This window comes from Colius striatus, chromosome 2, assembly GCF_028858725.1.
Source record: "Colius striatus isolate bColStr4 chromosome 2, bColStr4.1.hap1, whole genome shotgun sequence".
NCBI classification, from domain to species: Eukaryota; Metazoa; Chordata; class Aves; order Coliiformes; family Coliidae; genus Colius; species Colius striatus.
This window is the reverse complement of record NC_084760.1, coordinates 58,809,474-58,830,172: the sequence shown is the minus strand read 5'-3', so window position 1 is coordinate 58,830,172 and position 20,699 is coordinate 58,809,474. Positions and strand designations below refer to the sequence as shown.

The following is a 20,699-nucleotide window of genomic DNA, read 5'->3' as shown; positions in this document are numbered from 1 at the left end:
CACAAAAGATTTGCTGGAAGATAATTGCTCCAGACATTTTGTTGTGCACTGGTGTGATTTCACAATTGCATAATACAGTGTTATGTTTCATGAGTAAAACAGATCTTAGATATTTCTATTGACAGGTGATTTGACATCTGAGGTCAATTATTAACCTAATACATTAACAAACATGTCCATTCTTTTTGTAGCAGAACAGCTTCTGGACTAATCACAACTGTTCCTTGTGCATAGACCACTTCAAGGCTGTCATTATGCCATGTAGCTAAAGCTGACACAAATCAATGGGCTTGTTTCTGTGTTCATTGTAGCACAGAATTCTCTTTTTTCTTGTCATTGCAAAACTGTTGAATATTAACTTAAATAAATAAGGGTTTTTTTGTCTGTTTAAAATCATGTAATATAGTCACTAAATTCAAGTATCTCTTAACCCATTTCTTTAGTAGATTAAAACTCTAAGTTAGTAATATAACGCAATATTTTACAAATAAATACTGGGAATTCTATTTGTGTAAGAAGTTCGGGTCAAGCTTCTGAAGGGACAAGGTTACTATACTGCACTCTACTTACATTAAATATTATCAAGAGTATTATATTAGATGCTTAAATTCCTGATAACACTTTACAAAATAAAAACACTGTTTAAAAAGTCAGCTACACTGTAGTTCTTGCACAGCATCAGAAAGATGTACTGCACCATTACTGCCACTTCCATTGTATTTGTGTAATGTGAGTTGTGTGAAATACACATTATATGCAAATAAAGTGTTGGTCTGTTGTGGCAATATAGGGTACATTGGGAATTCACTGCCTACTCGACTTGAGAAATAAATATAGAATAATATTATAGTGCTTTTACATCTCTCTACCAAAGGTAAAGAAATTGGTCTGAGCCACATTACCTTAGATTTCTCAGGGTTGGTAATCCCCCAAAATATATTTTCTCATGCCCTTTTAAGTTGAGCCCAAAGTGGCTGCCTGTAGAAGTTGTTGCTATGGTGTCTTCTTCATTGGTGTCAGTGTCAACAATTGATATGTTGGCTGGAAGAGATTTGAGATTATTTTCAAAACACCAGGCACAAACAATGATATCTTATTAGAAGAAACTGACAGAGAAATATTTGGGGGGTTAGAAGGTGGAGAGAGAGGCAAGGAGGGGTTTATTTTGCAATTAAGACACTGGATTTCCAAATTGTCAATTATGGGCAGAGGAAGAAACCTGCATTTTCCTCTGTTTCCATAACAACCTAAAAAGCTATAACAACGCTATGTTTCATTTTTATGTAAAAAAAAAAGTATAAAAAATATTTTATGTATTTTTATTTTCTCTAAACCTGTTTCACTTTGGTATGTTCATTGTGTTGATGTAATTTGGAGCTAATATTCAGAACAAAGTTAAGACAGAACGAAATTAAGACACTTAACATTTAATTTGTGATTTCAGTCCAAAGGTTGTCACTTAAACAGTATTTTTTTGTGTAAAAGAATGTTAAGAATTGCCATTATGTTCCTTAGAGATTGGTGATAAACCATTTGCAAAACCAAAGCAATCAGTTGCTGTCATGTCTAATCTTAAACTGGAGTCGGTGATGCACCACATACAACCACCTTATTTAAATGCTTGTTCCACGTATATTGTTAAGGTACGGATTCATACAGAATATAAAGTTCAATAAGAGGGACAAGATGCTAGGAAGCCCTCAAGGAAGAAAGGGATACTCTACCATAAGGAGGCAAAGAAATCCTTTCTTCTTTCCTGCCTGCCTGCCTCTTTTTTTCTTTTTCTCTTTAAACAGTTGAATGCATGAGATTTCTTATATATCTATAGTCTCCCTTGCTTCCTCGACATCTCCAATCTACATAACGAAGAAAAGAAATGAACCTTTATTTTAACTAAAAAAGTGACCAGACTGATTTCTGGTTAAAGATGGAATAGAGCCAGCCTGGAGATGAAAGACTTATCAACCTCTTAGGAGATTTCAAAGGGAGGACTGGCTAGAAGAGGTAATGTATAATCCATGGAGAGGAAAAAGTGATGAGAGGACGTGAGTCTTTTCTGACAGAACCTCTCCCTACAGGTGAGTCTCCTGTAGCAGCAGCTGACTAAATAAATGCCTTAAAAATGAGAAGGAATGTTGTAAAACTTCAAACCAAACTACTGTTTTCAGGACTGAAAGAGAACTGAATGGGGGATGGACTTTCCTGATGTACCTTACTGTAAACAGATTAATTTTCCTATCTTATCTATAGCTGTATCTTCTTTATAAACATGTGATATGTTTGAATGTTATTAATATATGAATAATTTAAATTATGTGACACTGCATTTTCCCTTAACATCTCCTGACTTAAGTATGAACTAACATAACTGGCTAGCACCAAGGCATTCCTCCTAGAAAGAGGCAGTGTCCTGGTTTTGGCTAGGATAGAGTTAACTTTGAGGAGGAAGTAGGAAGGGGCACAGCATGGGCAGCTGACCTGGGCTGGCCAACAGGTATTCGATACCATACTGACATCATGCCCAGTACCTAGAGGCAGGGAGCTAGTCGGGGGCGGGGCTTCGGGAGCACAGGCGGGGCTACCGGTCGGAGGGGAAGTCGCGTCGGGTCCCGGGTGGTGAGCAGCCGCGGCACGCGCCATTCCTTTTGTATATTCCCCTCGTGTACTGTTAAAACTGTTCCTTTTTCCCCCTGAACCTGTTCATTCTTATTGTTGTTCTATTAAACCGCTCTTATTTCAACCTACGCGGGTTTTTTCCCCCTTTTCTCTGGTTCCCCTTCCCACTCCACCGGGAGGGGAGGAGTGAGCGAGCAGCCTCGTGGCTCTTTGTTCCCGGCTGGGCAAAACCACGACACATTTGGCGCCCAACGTGGGGCCCGCGGGGTTGAAATAAGACACAGTAGGCTGAAACAATTGTCACAATGTTGATGGATTTGCTTAACTGCTGTTGGCCCGTAATTTGTCATATGCACTATGTATTCTCTCTGATAGTGTTTATGTCCTTTGGAAAAGGGACAAAAGCACTCGTTCTGATGTACTGGCTGTTACTGGCTTATGGCATGGTTGTGTCACTGGGTATGGAGCTAGGCCAATACTTGTACATGACTGGATTGGCATTTCTGCAACTTGGACATTTATTTTCAGAAGGTAGTGACACTAGTGACACTCAGTTCATGGGAAAAATGGAGGGACGTAATTTTTCCATTTTTTCCATCCTCCCTTACTCATTCAAGTTAACTGCAGTAGCTTTTGACAATTCCGAACGCACTTGGGATGTCCCAGCCATTGTGGTTTTATTGCTCTGTTCCCCAGGTAGGATGTTTTTCTTGGGTAGAGTTGTGAAATGTGTTTTCCAGACTGTTATGAGGTTGGGCAGCTATGGAGGGATCGATATACAGAAGAATATGAACCGGTATTGGAAGAGTTTTTTACTTGTACAGATTAGGAATGCCACCCCAGCAACCACTGTGGCTATTCAAACTGAGGCAACTGATGCTGTTGCTGCCCTAACTCCAACAGCAGACACTGATTCTGAATCAGAGGATCAACCTGTGGCAGTGTCAGTTGCTCCTGTCCAGAAAAGGAAACACATAAAAAAATCAGTTCGCCTTGTGAGGGATGAAGATGAACCAGTATCATCACGGGAACGGGAGGAAGAGTCAGAGCCAGAGCCAGAGATAATCACCCGATCCTTGTCCCTGAGCGAACTGCGAGAAGTACGAAAAGATTACAGTCGCCACCCAAGCGAGCACCTTGTTGCCTGGCTGCTCCGATGCTGGGAGAATGGGGCCCACAGCTTGGACTTGGAGGGCAGGGAAGCCAGGCAGCTGGGCTCTCTGTCCCGGGATGGCGGCATTGACAAGGCGATTGGAAGGAAGACAGAAGTCCTCAGCCTCTGGAGAAGACTTTTGTCTGGTGTGAGGGAAAGATACCCCTTCAAAGAAGATATCATATGCCACCCAGGCAAGTGGACCACAATGGACAAAGGTATCCAGTACCTGAGGGAGTTAGCTGTGCGGGAAATGATTCATAATGAGCAGTTACCAACAGACCCAGATGAGGTCCAGTGCACACAGTCTATGTGGCGAAGATTTCTGCAGAGTGCACCATCATCTTATGCTAATTCATTGGCAGTCATCTCCTGGAAAGAAGGTGAGGGGAAAACAGTGGGGGAAATGGGTGTTCAACTTCGGCAATATGAAGAAAGTCTATCTTCCTCCCTACAGGCTGTTGTCTCAGCTGTAGATAAAATGTCAAAAGAGTTCCACCAATTCAAAGAAGATATGTCCCGCACTCCACCTGCCCGAGTCCGTACTTCAGCCATTAGTAGATGTCCCTCTGTTCAAGAGAGGGAATATAGAGGGCAGACACCACGAGGTGCTTTGTGGTCTTACCTGCGGGACCAGGGAGAGAACATGAACAAGTGGCATGGGCAACCTACTTCGGCCTTAAGGGCACGGGCACGGCAGCTACGGGGAAAAACCGCTACAAGGAGCAATTTCTCTTGGAAAGATGCTGCTCCAGTTTCCAGTGAGCAACTCCCTAGACAGAATAGAAGTGTTGAGCTCTATTCTAGTCCCCTCGAGGGGACTTCTAGCTCTTTTCTACAAAAAGTATCCAATGACTGCCATGGCCAGTACTAGGGAGGCCCTGCCTCCAGCCAGGTGGAGGAGAGGGACAATCGAGTTTATTGGACAGTGTGGATCCGATGGCCTGGCACATCAACCCCACAAGAGTACAAGGCTTTAGTGGATACTGGAGCACAATGCACTCTGATGCCATCAAGTTGTAAAGGGACAGAATCTGTTTGTATTTCTGGAGTGACAGGGGGATCTCAACAGCTAACCTTGTTAGAAGCTGAAGTGAGTTTAACTGGAGATGAGTGGCACAAACACCCCATTGTAACAGGCCCAGAAGCCCCGTGTATCCTGGGCATAGACTACCTTAAGAGAGGGTATTTTAAGGACCCAAAAGGGTACCGGTGGGCCTTTGGTGTGGCTGCAGTGGAGACAGAGGAAACTGAACAACTGTCCAGCATGCCTGGCCTTTCAGAGGACCCTTCCGTTGTGGGTTTGCTGAAGGTTGAGGAGCAACAGGTACCAATTGCGACCACAACAGTGCACCGGCGGCAATATCGCACCAGCAGAGATTCAGTGATTCCCATTCATAAGTTGATTCGCCAACTGGAGAGCCAAGGGGTGATCAGCAAAACTCGCTCACCCTTTAACAGTCCCATATGGCCAGTGCGAAAGTCTACTGGAGAGTGGAGACTGACAGTAGACTATCGTGGCCTGAATGAAGTCACGCCACCGCTGAGCGCAGCTGTGCCGGACATGCTGGAACTCCAATATGAACTGGAGTCCAAGGCAGCCAAATGGTATGCCACCGTTGATATTGCCAATGCATTCTTCTCAATTCCTTTGGCAGTAGAGTGCAGGTCCCAGTTCGCTTTCACTTGGAGAGGGGTTCAGTATACCTGGAATCGACTGCCCCAGGGGTGGAAACACAGCCCCACCATCTGCCATGGACTGATCCAGGCCACGCTGGAGAAGGGCGAGGCCCCAGAACACCTGCAATACATTGATGACATTGTTGTGTGGGGTGACTCAGCAGAGGAAGTTCTTGAGAAGGGAAAGAAGATAATTCAAATTCTTCTGAAGGCTGGTTTTGCCATTAAACGAAATAAGGTCAGAGGGCCTGCGCAGGAGATCCAGTTTTTAGGAGTAAAATGGCAGGATGGACGTCGCCATATCCCAATAGATGTGATCAACAAAATTGCAGCCATGTCTCCCCCAACTAGCAAAAAGGAAACACAAGCTTTCCTAGGTGTTGTGGGTTTTTGGAGGATGCATATTCCAAATTACAGTATGATTGTGCGCCCTCTCTACCACGTAACACGGAAGAAAAATGATTTTGAATGGGGTCCTGAACAGCAACAAAGTTTTGAACAAATTAAACAGGAGATTGTTCATGCGATGGCACTTGGGCCAGTCCGGACAGGACCAGATGTTAAAAATGTACTCTACACCGCAGCTGGAGAGAATGGCCCTACTTGGAGTCTTTGGCAGAGAGCACCTGGGGAGGGTCGAGGCCGACCCCTTGGATTCTGGAGTCGGGGATACAGAGGATCCGAGGCCCGATACACTCCAACTGAGAAGGAGATACTGGCGGCATACGAAGGGGTTCAAGCTGCATCAGAAGTGATCGGCACAGAAACACAACTTCTCCTAGCACCCCGACTGCCAGTGCTGGGCTGGATGTTCAAAGGGAGGGCCTCCTCCACACATCATGCAACTGATGCTACATGGAGTAAGTGGATCGCATTGATCACACAACGAGCTCGTGTAGGAAGTTCTAGCCGCCCTGGAATTCTGGAACTGATCACGAACTGGCCAGAGTGTGAAGACAGTGAAATATCACCAGAAAAGGAGGCAATCCGTGCTGAAGAGGCCCCATCATATGAGGAACTTCCAGAAGATGAGAAGCGGTATGCCCTGTTCACCGATGGGTCCTGTCGTCTTGTGGGGAAGCATCGGAGGTGGAAGGCAGCTGTGTGGAGCCCCCTACGCAAAGTTTCAGAAGCTGCAGAAGGAGAGGGTGAATCGAGCCAGTTTGCAGAGGTAAAAGCCATCCAGTTAGCTTTAGACATTGCTGAACGAGAAAACTGGCCAAGGCTTTATCTCTACACTGACTCATGGATGGCAGCAAATGCTGTGTGGGGGTGGTTGCAGCAATGGAAGCAGAACAACTGGCAACGACGGGGCAAACCCATCTGGGCTGCCCCAATATGGCAAGACATTGCTGCTCGGCTGGAGAAGCTGGTTGTGAAAGTGCGCCATGTAGATGCCCACATACCTAAGAAGAGGGCCACTGAAGAACATCTGCATAACCAGCAAGTGGACAAGGCTGCAAAGATTGGAGCAGCTCTGATAGATTTAGACTGGCAACACAAGGGGGAGTTATTTTTAGCTCGGTGGGCCCATGACACCTCAGGTCATCAAGGCAGAGATGCCACCTATAAATGGGCTCGTGATCGAGGGGTGGATTTAACCTTGGATGCCATTGCACAGGTTGTCCATGAGTGTGAGACGTGTGCTACAATCAGACAAGCCAAGCGGTGGAAGCCCATATGGTATGGAGGACGATGGCAGAAATATAAATACGGAGAGGCTTGGCAGATTGATTATATCACACTGCCACAGACTCGCCAAGGCAAACGACATGTGCTCACAATGGTGGAGGCGACCACCGGCTGGTTGGAAACGTATCCTGTGTCTCATGCCACCGCTCGGAGCACCATCCAGGGCCTTGAAAGGAAAGTCCTCTGGCGACATGGCACCCCAGAAAGAATTGAGTCAGACAATGGGACGCACTTCAGGAACAACCTCATAGATGCCTGGGCCAAAGAGCATGGCATTGAATGGGTTTATCACATCCCCTATCATGCACCAGCCTCAGGAAAAGTTGAACGACACAATGGACTATTGAAGACCACACTGAGAGCAATGGGGGGTGGAACATTCAAACATTGGGACACAAATTTAGAAAAGGCCACCTGGCTAGTCAACTCCAGAGGATCTGTGAACAGAGCTGGCCCTGCCCAATCGGAACTTTTACATACTGTAGAAGGGGATAAAGTCCCTGTAGTGCACGTAAAAGATCTGTTAGGGAAAGCAGTATGGGTGAGTCCTACCTTGGGTAAAGGTAAACCCATTCGTGGGATTGTTTTTGCTCAGGGACCTGGGTACACTTGGTGGGTGATGTGTAAGGATGGGACAACCCAGTGTGTACCTCAAGGAAAATTGATTTTGGGTGAGAATAGCCTGTGAATTCGTTGAATCAAATTGTATTATGTTAGTTGTTAAATAACATTGTTGTTATATGTCATCATTAACATAGTTGCTCTATGCCATACCACTAACGCTACAGTAAGGACCACCCAGATCACCGAAAGATGGACATGGACAAGCAAGATACAGAATAGCAGAATGTGAATTGGTGCCCAGTGACGTCCTCAAGATCAGTGCTTTCAACTTACAGATAAGACACACCTAAACAACCAAATGGACTTAACGGGAATGTTAGGGGGGTGGCCTATAAACTGAGGGAATGATATACTTCTCTGTGTGTGCCCCTATTTTTTCAGGGAGAGGAAATGTGGTGCTCAGATGTTGTATATTGTGAAACTAGGCATGATGTAGATGGTATAGAATAAGGGGTGGAATGTCCTGGTTTTGGCTAGGATAGAGTTAACTTTGAGGAGGAAGTAGGAAGGGGCACAGCATGGGCAGCTGACCTGGGCTGGCCAACAGGTATTCGATACCATACTGACATCATGCCCAGTACCTAGAGGCAGGGAGCTAGTCGGGGGCGGGGCTTCGGGAGCACAGGCGGGGCTACCGGTCGGAGGGGAAGTCGCGTCGGGTCCCGGGTGGTGAGCAGCCGCGGCACGCGCCATTCCTTTTGTATATTCCCCTCGTGTACTGTTAAAACTGTTCCTTTTTCCCCCTGAACCTGTTCATTCTTATTGTTGTTCTATTAAACCGCTCTTATTTCAACCTACGCGGGTTTTTTCCCCCTTTTCTCTGGTTCCCCTTCCCACTCCACCGGGAGGGGAGGAGTGAGCGAGCAGCCTCGTGGCTCTTTGTTCCCGGCTGGGCAAAACCACGACAGGCAGCTAATCTACAAGTGAGAGCTCGAGTTATTTTGGCCAGTGTCTTAGCTCCCATATCTCCTTCAGCCAAATGACAAGAGAATAGATCTGTTAGAGATGTGAGGGTCAGGTAGAGAGCTGACACTGAAGAGATACTGCAGGAAGAGTGTATTGAGGGGCTCATGGTGACACTGAAGAATCAGAATGCTGTACAACTTCAGGAGGTCACAGATACCATAAATAGAATTAACTTGGCTCAGGTAAGATTCCATCCCACCTGTAACTAGATTAAAAATGAACCAAAGAAAAACAAGATTTCTAGCATAATAACCAGCATTCTTTGCAACCTTATCAAAAGCCACCACTACATTTTGCATCAGTAACAAGATAAAGAATTAGTAGCACTTTTGAAGATGAACCTAGTTGTTTCTATACAGGTTCAGATCATAACACACTGCAGATCATTAGGAATATTAAATAGTTGTTGTGTTTTTCTACTGAAATACCGTAGTATCAGTATCAGTACTGAAGTCATTACTTTTTTTTAGCTCATTGGGATATGCTGAGTATGATAGGACTGTACAGTATAAAAGTACATTGTACAGCATGTACATTCCTGTCCTAACAAAAATTGCACAGGTGTGTTTTATGATTTTGAACATCATCACGGAACTGATGAAAAAGTTGTTTTGTTTTATTTTTTTCCTCCATCTCAGAAGCATTTTGGAATGTAATTTATCCAACTGTAAAGCAGAATTACGCTTGAAAATTAGGCTACCTGTTCATGAAAGGCCTGTTTGACAGTGCAATCACTCACATCCAACTCAACACACCTGTAATCTAAGGAAAAGGAGTTGCTAAATCACTAGAACTTTATAATTGCAGCAATTTTGCTCAACACATTTCTCATAATTAGATGGTTAGCTGTACTGCACAGGTAACTGCGAAAAACATGGTGTTGACATCACAAGAACTCACCTTGCTTTTGAATTCTTGACAGAGTGAAAGATTTCCATTTGCCATCATTATGATTTTGGTTGCTGATAACAGAAGCTGTACCTGAACCCAGATCATAGCTGACTTTTATACGCCCACCACTGAGTTCTACACTCATGAAATCCTTCTGTTAATGAAAAGGATTAATATACACAAGTTACAATTCTTGTTCATTTTGCTAAGAGGTATGTGACATTAAAGAAACACTTTATTTTCTAGGGTGACAGCAGATGAACTCGTAAAAAAACCTAAGCATTTAGTTCCCAGGACTATAATCTGCAAAAGTCAGCTGCCAATACGTTGGGTTTTTTTTTTCCCCCCTTTCTTCTCTTTTAGATTGCTAACTTAGTTGTAAGGTTGCATACAGCTTAGCTCGAGTTTTGGTGAGATGTCTCCTGCATATATTTTCTCAGACTGAAGACTAAAATACACATTATAATTACCTGAAACTTATACTCAGCTTTGAGTGTATCTCAGTACTACAGTTTGTGCATTTACTACCTACCTCACCTAGATTTAAACTTCCAAGGTAGAAAACAAGAATACTAAAAGATACGAGAAGATACTAAAAACAGGCTTGTTTTACCATGGTTTCCAGAGAATAATCTGTACTGGTGGAGCAAAAGAGAGCTATGAACTGTTATTTTCATCTATCACTGCCACCAGTATCCAAGCAGTTAACTGGAAATGGCTGAGTGAAGCAGTGATATACATTGCGGTATCTACAGAGAAAGAGCTGGCAGGAAACAAAGAGCAGAACAAATAGCGAGGGAACTGGACAGCAGGAAAGACATTACATAAATAATGGTGGAACTATGGCTCAAAACATGGATGCATCCAAATACTTTACCATGTGGTAAATACACATGCAAAACTGTAAAAGTTATGTTATGTATACAAACATAAACTTATTTTAAGAAGAAAAGAGTAACATTAAACAAACACAGTATTCTAGACACTTATGCATCTCTATCTATGCATAACTACAAGAGTATTCTCAAAGTTTTCATAGAGTGGTACAGTATCTTAAGAGAGAAGTTTTATCAGTGAGCAGTTGCCTTCCAGTTCCCAGTGTTTTTCAGAAATTCAAGCAAATGTTTTTTATTCTAGAAAATTACATAAATTAATTTGATTATATGAAACAAATATACAGAATAATTTAAAATAATTACATTAATTATACCTTCAATATTAAATGATAAAATTAATTAGAAAATCTACATAAGTACTTCATTATTTTTTACTATAATCAGTCAGGAGCTTCCTCCTACTTGATAATTCCAGCAATTCTGATATTTTTTTCCCAAGATACAAGAATCTGAAATAAGACTGATTCACACAAACACAATTTTGTAAAGTAGTGAGTGCTCAGTAATTCCTCAAGACATTAGTGAGGACTGCTGTGCATAATTGCTACTCCATATGAAAAGGCTAAGGAAAGGACTCTTCCCCATCAGGTGTGCAAATCAATCTGGACCAGAGATCCAGAGCTGAGTTATTCCCGATGGAATATTTGGGAGATCTGGTCAGATGTCTTTACGAGGAACTTTGCCCTGTTATCTACACATATTTGATAATATGTGTGAGTAAAAACCTTGAACAGCTTTATAACTATGTTTCTCTTCTATACCTTAGGTGTAAAAGGCACTATTTGTAGACCTTGTAAAAATGTCATCACCATCACATTCAGTTCCCCTTTAATGCCACTCACATGAAACACATATCTTTTCTTTATATCTGTTTAATACTTGACTCTTCCCATATTCTCCCTGCCTTCACACTACAGTATTTTAAATTGTGAATGTACAATCAAAACTGACAATGTTTGCATGGATAAAGAGCTGGGATAAATGAAATTAGTAATTTCAGAAAAGCTGCAATTCCCTTCAATAGAAGAGAACGTTCTCCAGTCAGTAAACACTAGGTAGAGTACAATGTCTTCATCTGGACAGCAGCAAAGCATCATACCAGGCAACATCATACCAGGACACTGCTACATTAAATCCCTGTTTCTTTTCAGAATATGATGAAATCAGGCACTGCAAAGGCATGAAACCTATAAGGAGCATGGAGCTTAGCTAGTTATTCTTACCAAGTCATCAGTAGCAAGATACATAAGCAGGGCATTTGATGAGAAGGTCCTGAATTTAAACATGACTGTGGAAATATTTGGGTTCCAGCGGATCGGGCGGCTCACCATGGCATAGCTGTCGCCATCGAACTGGACTGTCCCTTCGCCGTCTGCCACCTGAGGGCTAAAAAGGGACAGTTCTAGTCATTTTCCTTTGCCATGTGAGGTTAAATGAAGGAGGGACTAGCAGAGTGAGGGGACACCTCTCAGGAGTCTCCCTGAACTTGGTTTGATTTCATATCAAACCCCCATTCTGACAAGTGAAGCTGTTAAATTGAGATATAGATAGCAAAGTAAAGATAGAGAGCAAAAATGTAAGATAAACTTTGTATCAGTAAGAATAGAAAGTCTCATTTATATTTGAGACTCTGAAGAAGGCCTAGGCAGAAGGATTCTCAGAGAAAAAGGAGCTGTACTCGCTTCCACATCGTGGTCAGCTTTCCTGGCTACTCAGAGAGCTGCTGACTCCCACTTCTTCAAGGCCTGTCTGGGGTTCTGTTTAAGACTTGATAGAAAGGATTATGAAGAATGTTGCCCACAATACAATAAGGGAGATCTTATTAATATTTACAAATATCTAAATGGTACGTGTCAGGAGGTTGGGGCATCCCAACAGTTACAGGACAAGGGGCAATGGGATGAAGCTGGAACACAAAATGTTCCATTTAAACATAAGAAAAAACTATTTTACTGTGAGGGTGAGGGAGCCCTGGCACAGGCTGCCCAGAGGGGTTGTGGAGTCTCCTTCCTTGGAGGTCTTCAAGACCTACCTGGACATGTTCCTATGTGACCTGATCTAGGTGAACCTGCTTCTGCAGGGGGGTTGGACTAGATGATCTCTAAAGGTCCCTTCCAATCCTACCATTCCATGATTCTAAGCAAAGTGTTTGTACTGTACTTAATTCTCAAAACCCTGGAAACTGAGCAAATTGTCCATTTCTGTTATGCAGATCAGAGAGCTGCAAGACAGTGATCTTTTGATGTAATCACAAATGTAACTGGATTTGAACAAGGGACCTATGTGTGAAATATTGGCCAGGAACCTGTTTCCCATTTATCTTAGCACACATTCAAGGAACTTGAATGTACTCCTCTCACTTTCTTTCCATAGCTGCATTTAACACTTCAGCTTTTGCAATTCGATTTTGCAGAACAGGACTCTGTCTGGTTCTGGGATAATGGGTTAAGGCAAACGAAAGCTTTTAATAGAGTTTTCCACAAATCTCAAATCTAGTATTCTTTCTTTCAATCTCTGTCTCATCCCCCTCACTCCAAACAAGCCAATCTACACTATCAGTATTGAATGAGAAAATTAAATTTAGGTAGAGATGCACATAAAGGTTCAGGCATTTCCATTAGTATCTGTTTGGAACTGAAATTAATATATTCATCATCAGGCCCCTCAAATTTCCACCTAAGTGTCAAAGGCCTGCAGTTCTAGTCAAAGAAATCCTCTGGTATTTCCAAAATTGTTTAGATTTACAACTGGAATTTGCATCGCTTGCAAAGGGCTAAGCCTTAGCTGGTTATCAAACTAGGCTGCTAGTTTGAAAATTTGACTAATCTTAACATCACCCTTGCTCAGGTTTTGACTAATCCTGGTAACTGGTCAGCAGAATTCTTTACATCACAGCACTGTTACACTGTCTTAACTCTGTGAAGACACTGACCACATTAACAATCCAGATTGGGTGCATCCTCTCTTGGTGTAATTGCAACCTGAGTGCATATTTCCTATAACTCTCAGGGTTGCATACAGGCCACAGCTGTCTACTGGAATTTGATGGCTGCTGTGGAAATTCTGCTGCTTACCACAGAAGCAGTCTCACCACAGTCAGGTTCCCAAAGAGGCGTAAGAAACAGTCAGCCCTTTGCCTACCTGACGGCACATCCTTTGCAGTCACCTTCAATATCCCTGAAATTCCACAGTCCTATGGGCTTGCTGTCTAGAAAGGTTTCACCCATGCATCCAGTAAAGGTGGTGACTCTTACAGCATCTGACTTCTGCAACAGAAAATATAAACCTCATTAGAATTCCATTTGAAGTTATCTACTGTATCTGAAGGCATAACGGTATGAAAATCACAAGTACTAGAAGCTACTTATTATTATTTTAAACATCAAGTGTAATATTTACTCTGGAAAGATCTACAGAACAAAAATGTAAAGACAGAGCAAAAAGATATAGAGAGAAATGTAAAGCAAAGATAGAGAGTAAAAATGTAAGATAAACTTTCTATCTGTAAGAATGGAAAGGCTCATTTATATTTGAGACTCTGAAGAAGGCCTAGGTAGAAGGATTCTCAGAGAAAAAGGAGCTGTCCTGGCTTCCACAACATGGTCAGCTTTCCCGGCTACTCAGAGAACTGCTGGCTTCCACTTCTTCAAGGCCTGTCTGGGGTTCTGTTTAAGACTTGATAAAAAGGACTATGAAGAATCTTTCCCACTATACAATAAGCAAAGTGTTTCTACTGTACTGAATGCTCAAAACCTGGAAACTGAGCAAATTGTCTGAATTAGAAGATCAACCGTGAACTCAACTGGCTACATTTGTAAAGTTCCTGCTGACTTCTGGATGCAGAAAAAAAGTGCAGGCAGCAAAGCAATTAATACTCATATCCCATCAAAACCCATTAAGTTGAGGTCATGCACATGGGGTAATGCCCATTAGATCATGGTGCTACGATCAAGGTAGTACTATTTGACAGTTCAGAGTATTCTGCTACTTCTAAAAATACCTAGTTTCATTTAAATTTCACTTCATCACTATGAGCTGATTGAAAATCTATATACTTAGCTATTTGAGATACACAAGCACCTGCTGTTTTCCATACAGCAATTACAAATATTAAGACCTTGCAAGAGAATATGGAGAAGCACAACTTGAAAATATTCGAGGAAAAGTATGACTCAAAAGACTTAATGTGCTAGTGATATTTCCCAGGGTAATTGGGAAGGTTTTAATTAGCAACAAGTATGAACTTAATGTCACTTCGGAGAAATTCATAACATCTAAGTATCATAGCCTTCTACTCAAGTCAGATGAAAGACGTTTTTAGAAACTGAAGCCTTCTTTTTGAATACACTGCAAAGATGCATGCAAAAAGGAATGTGGATAAAAGCTAAGAATAAATCTAAAACACTCCAAAACCCAATAATATTAAAAAAACAGCTTTTGGAGATAACGATTTAAAAAATATGAGTGATCTAGATAAATGTCATGGTTTTAGAAGAGAGTCCTAGTTAAGGTCTTCACTTTGTGAGCCTGACAACTATATCACATGACAAAAAAAAATCCTCCCCCCCCTAAGTAATAGTCATTTATCTTTTAATTTACAGACTGTGTCTGAACACAGAAAATATGATTATTTTTAAAATTTGGAATTGTGAACACACCAGCCATCCCAAACTTGCAATACATTGTCTTTCTGCTTCTGCCCTTGCCTTTATTTACTTAGAGAAAACAAAAAAGATCAGGAATATTTTCCTAAGATGAAAAACTGGAACATTCTCCAGAAAATATCTGGAGAACTCTTACCGAGGTTGAAAACAACTGTTCTAGCTATCAGACTTTTGCAGCATCCACAATTTCTGTCCCAGTTTAGCATTGCACCTCACAGTCGATCCTACAACTGTCTTACATGCTGAATGCAAGAATGCAATGCCTCTGCCTCACTGTGTCTAACTAAAGGAAAAAAGAAAAACATTCAGAAAAGTTTCTGTGTTCCAGATCCTTTTTTTTTTTACCTTGAAACATTAAGAGCCATCAAAGCTTTTTCACTATAGAGATTATGCTAAATCTGTAACTTTTTCACAAGTACACACTTCATGAACCTTCATTGATAGGTAATTCTTGTTGATTAAATATTATTCAAATACTCTTAGTCTTTGCAGTAAAAGCAGTAGATATAATAGCAAATATTTTAAAACTCAAATTAATTTTTCCTTTGACAGTGTAAATTAATTGAGATGTTAGGAGTGGTGACATCTTTTTTTTGGGAGCTGTAGGTACAAGCTTTGGGACCTGGTTACTCACATAGTACATATGAACTCTCTTTACATCTTTGATTCACTTTTTCTACCATTAAACTGTAGTAATAAGAGCTTTTTATTTAACAGCAAAATATTTAGAATGCTTAAACCTAGAGGTGTCAACAAGAAAAACATGCATTTTTATTAGTTGAATGCGACAGCATTGCTGTGGAAATTAGTTACAAGACTACTTTATACTGTGGCACAGAACAGCTGTTGCTGAATTTCTGAATCATCTTTGATTCTCTGGACTCTTACTGTAAACAGGATTTTTTTTTCAAAGTAGAATTCAAGTGAAAGCTCTGGTCTCAATGTTTTAATGTTCTGGGGTTGTGCAAATATAAATGGTATTACTATGTTTCAGTACTTTTGTCTTCTGATAATTCAAAAGTGAAATCTAAAATAAAATTAAAGTAATGTTTGAGTTTAGGCACACATTTCAGGTTCAAGTTTCATGATTCCTTTGGGGCATCACCCAAAGCCGAGAAGCCAAAAAAACACCTGACCATGAATTTTGTAGGATCTTAACAGAATCGACAAAATTTAAGTATTGCTTAAATTCTTAATTTAATCATAATTCTGGCACTTACGATTGTTGCCTGAGCTAGTCTGACTTGCAGAGCCTGCAGTCAAACAGTTAAGCAATTTACTCAGATGGGCAGACACAAAGATGTCCTATAGCCTATATGGACTGGTGTGATTGGGCCTTTGATCATTGCAGCTACACAGTACTGCAAGAACTGAATAGTTGTGATTCATCTGAATGGTATGTCTATTCCACTGATTTATTATGGTAAGCAAAAAACAGGACAAAACACCAATGCAATTAAATTCATTACTGATGAAAACAACAATAGAAAATATAATTTATCCAACATAGTAAAAATCCAGGAATCAAAGAAAGTTGAGAAGTAAATTAGGTCTGGATGATAAAGCATCTCTACCTGGTTTCTTTTCATTCCTTTGAAAAAGCAGATCAAAGGATCAGAGTACATAATACTAGTGAGGCCATTCTATTTTTTTAATGGTCACTAATCTGCAGTATAGAGCCACTTTAGCAACTGATGATTCATTAATTTTAGAATGATGTTTCGAAGGTTCTTGTTTAGTGCTAACAGGAGAAGGCGAACACCTTTAGTGGCCTCTAGACAGAAAGCTGTAGAGAAAGCAAACACCTTTAGTTGCCTCTAGATAGAAAGCCTTAAGGCAGAGAGCAAACCAGAACCTCTTTTTAGAGCTGTAATAAGAGTAAAGAAAAACAAAAATACATAATTCTCCAAGAAATTCTTCAATTGAATTCCTTATCTGTTTCTGAAATGAAATCAAATTATAAAAAAGAATCTGCATGGCAGATATTTACACCCTTCAAGTTCAACAAGAAACATCAAGAGTCATTGCATCTGCATCTTTAGAACTTTAAAATATTCACGATTTTTTTGTGGATCCATTTCAGATAAAACAGAAAGATTACATTTAAGTTCTACTAAAATGGACTGACTTGCAGTTTCCTAGCTCAAAAATACCATGAATTTTTTCCTGTTCTCATGAATGCTTGTCAAAGGCAGACATATATCAGTGACATTAGCTTGCAGTTGTTCAAGTCTGTTAAGTGCACCTTTTTTTGCATGAAGAAGCTATGATCAGTTCTAAAATGAAGCTGACTGTGCTCTTTGAAGCTAAAGCTGGACCTTCAAGACATTGATTTCAAGCAAGCTGAATCTACATTCTCTATTCCTCTTGTATCCTTTTGTCTTCGTGTCTCTTGAAATAAGCAGTCAAACTATTCTCTGCAAGAAACGATATGTCTAGCCACATGTTCCCAAACCAGAACTATTTAGAAAGTTAAAGTTTCTAAAATCTAGAAAGTTAACCAATAAAATATTATGTAGTTTTGAACATGTCAGAACATATACAAACTTGAGGGTAAAAACAGTCCATTGAGTTCACTATTTGAGAAAGTCTAAATATTAGCTTTTTAATGCTAAATAAGGATTTTTTTTCCCCAAAAAATAATGTTAACATTATGAAAAATTAAACTACTGATCAAGAATAAAATAGTGCATTTAAAATGTCTTGTAATGAATTCTGCTGGAAAATATATGCTAGTTAGTATTTATTGGAGAACATTTTTTTGCTGAAAGATTTCCATCCATTCTTTTTGGCATAAATCTTCATTGCCATTAAGTTAAGAAATGTAGAAGCAGCCACCAGAAGAATGAACAGGTGAAAAAAATGCATCAGGGATCTGATGCAGTCAGCAGTTAAAAATAGGCATAGTACAGGAGGAGAAAACTGGAACAAAAATTAGGAAAATAAAGCAGAAATGCCAAAAGTTGACTGGAAAGAAGGAAGTGCTACTGTAAGTACATGATAAAACAAGACAAAAAACCTGAATGCAAATGAATATTTATTATTATATAATTTTTCAGAGGACCGGGAAAGTATGGAAACAGAAATAAGTTCCTGTCACTATGATACTGAAAGCCTGTTGAGGCAGCAGTATGTCTAAAGTGAAGCACTCAGCTACCAATCAGGAATTAGCTGTTTGGGCTTAAATGCTACATCAATACAGGCAGCCACCAGGCTTCTGATTGGAAGTTAATAGCATGGGCAGAGAAACTTCATCTAGACACCTACACATCTAGGCAAATTTCAATAAACTTCCAAGACTGCAGGTGTACTATTTGCTACTAAAGCACTTGCTACAATGATGCCAGCATATTATTTACTATTTCTACTGTAAGCAATAACTGAAATTGTCCATGTGAACAACCAGCTGATACACTCACACTTGACAAGACATTACCTTTATTTTTTCAGTTAAACCACCAACGAAAAGCACAGCATTAGCATCTACATCTAGAATGGTATATCCAGGTGGAGATACAGCACTGAATGTGGCTGGCACAATGCTGGCTTTAGGACCATCCAGAGCTCGCACAGATATTGTGCCATTCTTCCCAGTCCTAGAGAGTTTAACAAAATAATTGAAGCATACAGAGTCAGTAGTTAAATCAAACATAGGAAAAATCTATTTAGATGGCATTTTCTAGTAGAGGCAAATATTACTGATTTGATTCTGTTCCCTTTTGATCCAAATTAATAGACTTTTATGCCTGCGTAATTTAAAGACATGACCACAGAACCATTTTTATTTTCTCACCTCAATATTCTTTTTGCACAAAATTCACTATATAGACAGTAAAATTTGGACTAAATCAAAGAATTTTCATTTTTAAAATTATTGTGATGAAATTAGTGTATTGTTTCATGCCATCACAAATGATGCAGGCAAGGTTCCACATGAAGTTTCTGAATTTCATAGGTTATATTTGAACTGAAATGATCATGTGGTAATGTACTGAAGTTTCATTCACCTTGTTGCACAGAGTTTGCACTTTTTGCAGTGGGGCTCCCTGGTTTCTTATCACACAGATAGAAACCATATTATGTTTAGGGATGTTACCTCATAGTCCTCTAAGGGTCATGTAAAATATTAATGGTAACAACAACAAAATAATTTGTCATTTGTTAATATTTTCTACAGCAGTTTGTTTTCTACTCCTTAGGTTACATTGGTGTAGTAACTGGCATGGAAACTGCTGACACACTTTTGTAACACAAGGAATAGAATGTGGAGATGATTTCTCCTAGTCTTTCAGGTACATAGAAAGGTATTTCAAAGGAAACTTAAATAATTTTGAGTCCTTTGCAATAATTTGTTTAACATAACTCTAGTTTACACCAGTATGAATAGTAGCTTTCCATAGAAAACTTGTTCCTAACCTAATAGAAGTAAAATATTAGGCCTTTATATTCATACCATAAATTAGCGTTCCATCCCAGACAGATGGACCATACTAAACACACATAATTTCTTATGGGCTTATAATATGATTGTGGAAACAAGCATGGAGTGTGATCCAGATCCTGTCACATGCAGATGAAGTATCTAATGTGTTCAATAATGTGGTGGAAAAGTGGCTGGGAGATGAGTGACTTTGGAAATTGCTGTTTTATCTCATTTTCCATAGGATGCTGGATGATTTCATATTAATTTGGAAATTGCTAACGTAGATGCCTGTTCTTGATACCCTAAGTAGCACCATAACAGTCAGCATGGATACCAATATTATACGGAACTATTGTAACTTATGTGTTTGATACTTCATGTAGAAATACACTAGTTAAAATAAATCTTACTTTTTTTTTTTCCCCTATAACAGCTTACAAAGAGTCACTACCTGTTTTTTTTTTTTTAGGTTACATGTGGTATTCTGTTGGCTACCTGATTGGACTCTAAAAATTACTCAGTACCTGTTCTCAAGCTAGACAAAACAGATTTTTCTCAGGAAATGGATTTTATATCTGTATTTGTGAAAAAGGCTTCTAGAAAAAGGAAGCCAATTAAATAGAGGTGATAAAATCCACAAAAAATTTCCACATGTAGCTTTTCTAGATGAAAAGTTACACATTCATCCTATTAAGATACTGAGAATTCAGAGAGAGAAAATGGCAAAAAAAAATTCCTTTGATTTTTTAAAGTCCTGAACTTTGCTGCACATGTAAAATTCCTTCTTGTCTAATTAGGAAAAAAAAAAGTTTGCCTTGGGGTATTGAAGTAAAAAGCAAACTAAAAGTTAAAAGCATACCTTTCAGGAAGAAGTGTCATTTCTGTTAAAACTTTACTTGAAGAACTTACATTTAGGACATGACAAGGAATACTGCATAACTTAAGCTACTGAATATGCTAAATGAAGTCATTGCTATTCTGTTCTTACAGAATTCCTGGATTTAGAAAGTTTACTGGAGTAAAAAAAGGTAGAAAAATCCAATAAGACTATGTATTTTATGTCTAAAAACCACTCTTTAGAAATTCATTTCGCT

At 40.0% G+C, this 20,699-nt stretch overlaps 1 protein-coding gene across 1 annotated transcript in view; it reads right to left on the bottom strand.

The window, feature by feature from the left end:
• The window catches only part of LAMA2 (laminin subunit alpha 2), a 361,557-nt gene that overhangs the window by 27,197 nt on the left and 313,661 nt on the right, over nucleotides 1–20,699 (bottom strand). Inside the window, exons 47-51 of the mRNA XM_061990653.1 lie at nucleotides 18,619–18,778; nucleotides 13,660–13,784; nucleotides 11,742–11,904; nucleotides 9,632–9,776; nucleotides 903–1,041 (exon numbers count right to left, since the gene is read on the bottom strand). Coding sequence (XP_061846637.1) covers nucleotides 903–1,041; nucleotides 9,632–9,776; nucleotides 11,742–11,904; nucleotides 13,660–13,784; nucleotides 18,619–18,778 — 732 coding nt within the window. The remainder of the gene's footprint in view (nucleotides 1–902; nucleotides 1,042–9,631; nucleotides 9,777–11,741; nucleotides 11,905–13,659; nucleotides 13,785–18,618; nucleotides 18,779–20,699) is intronic.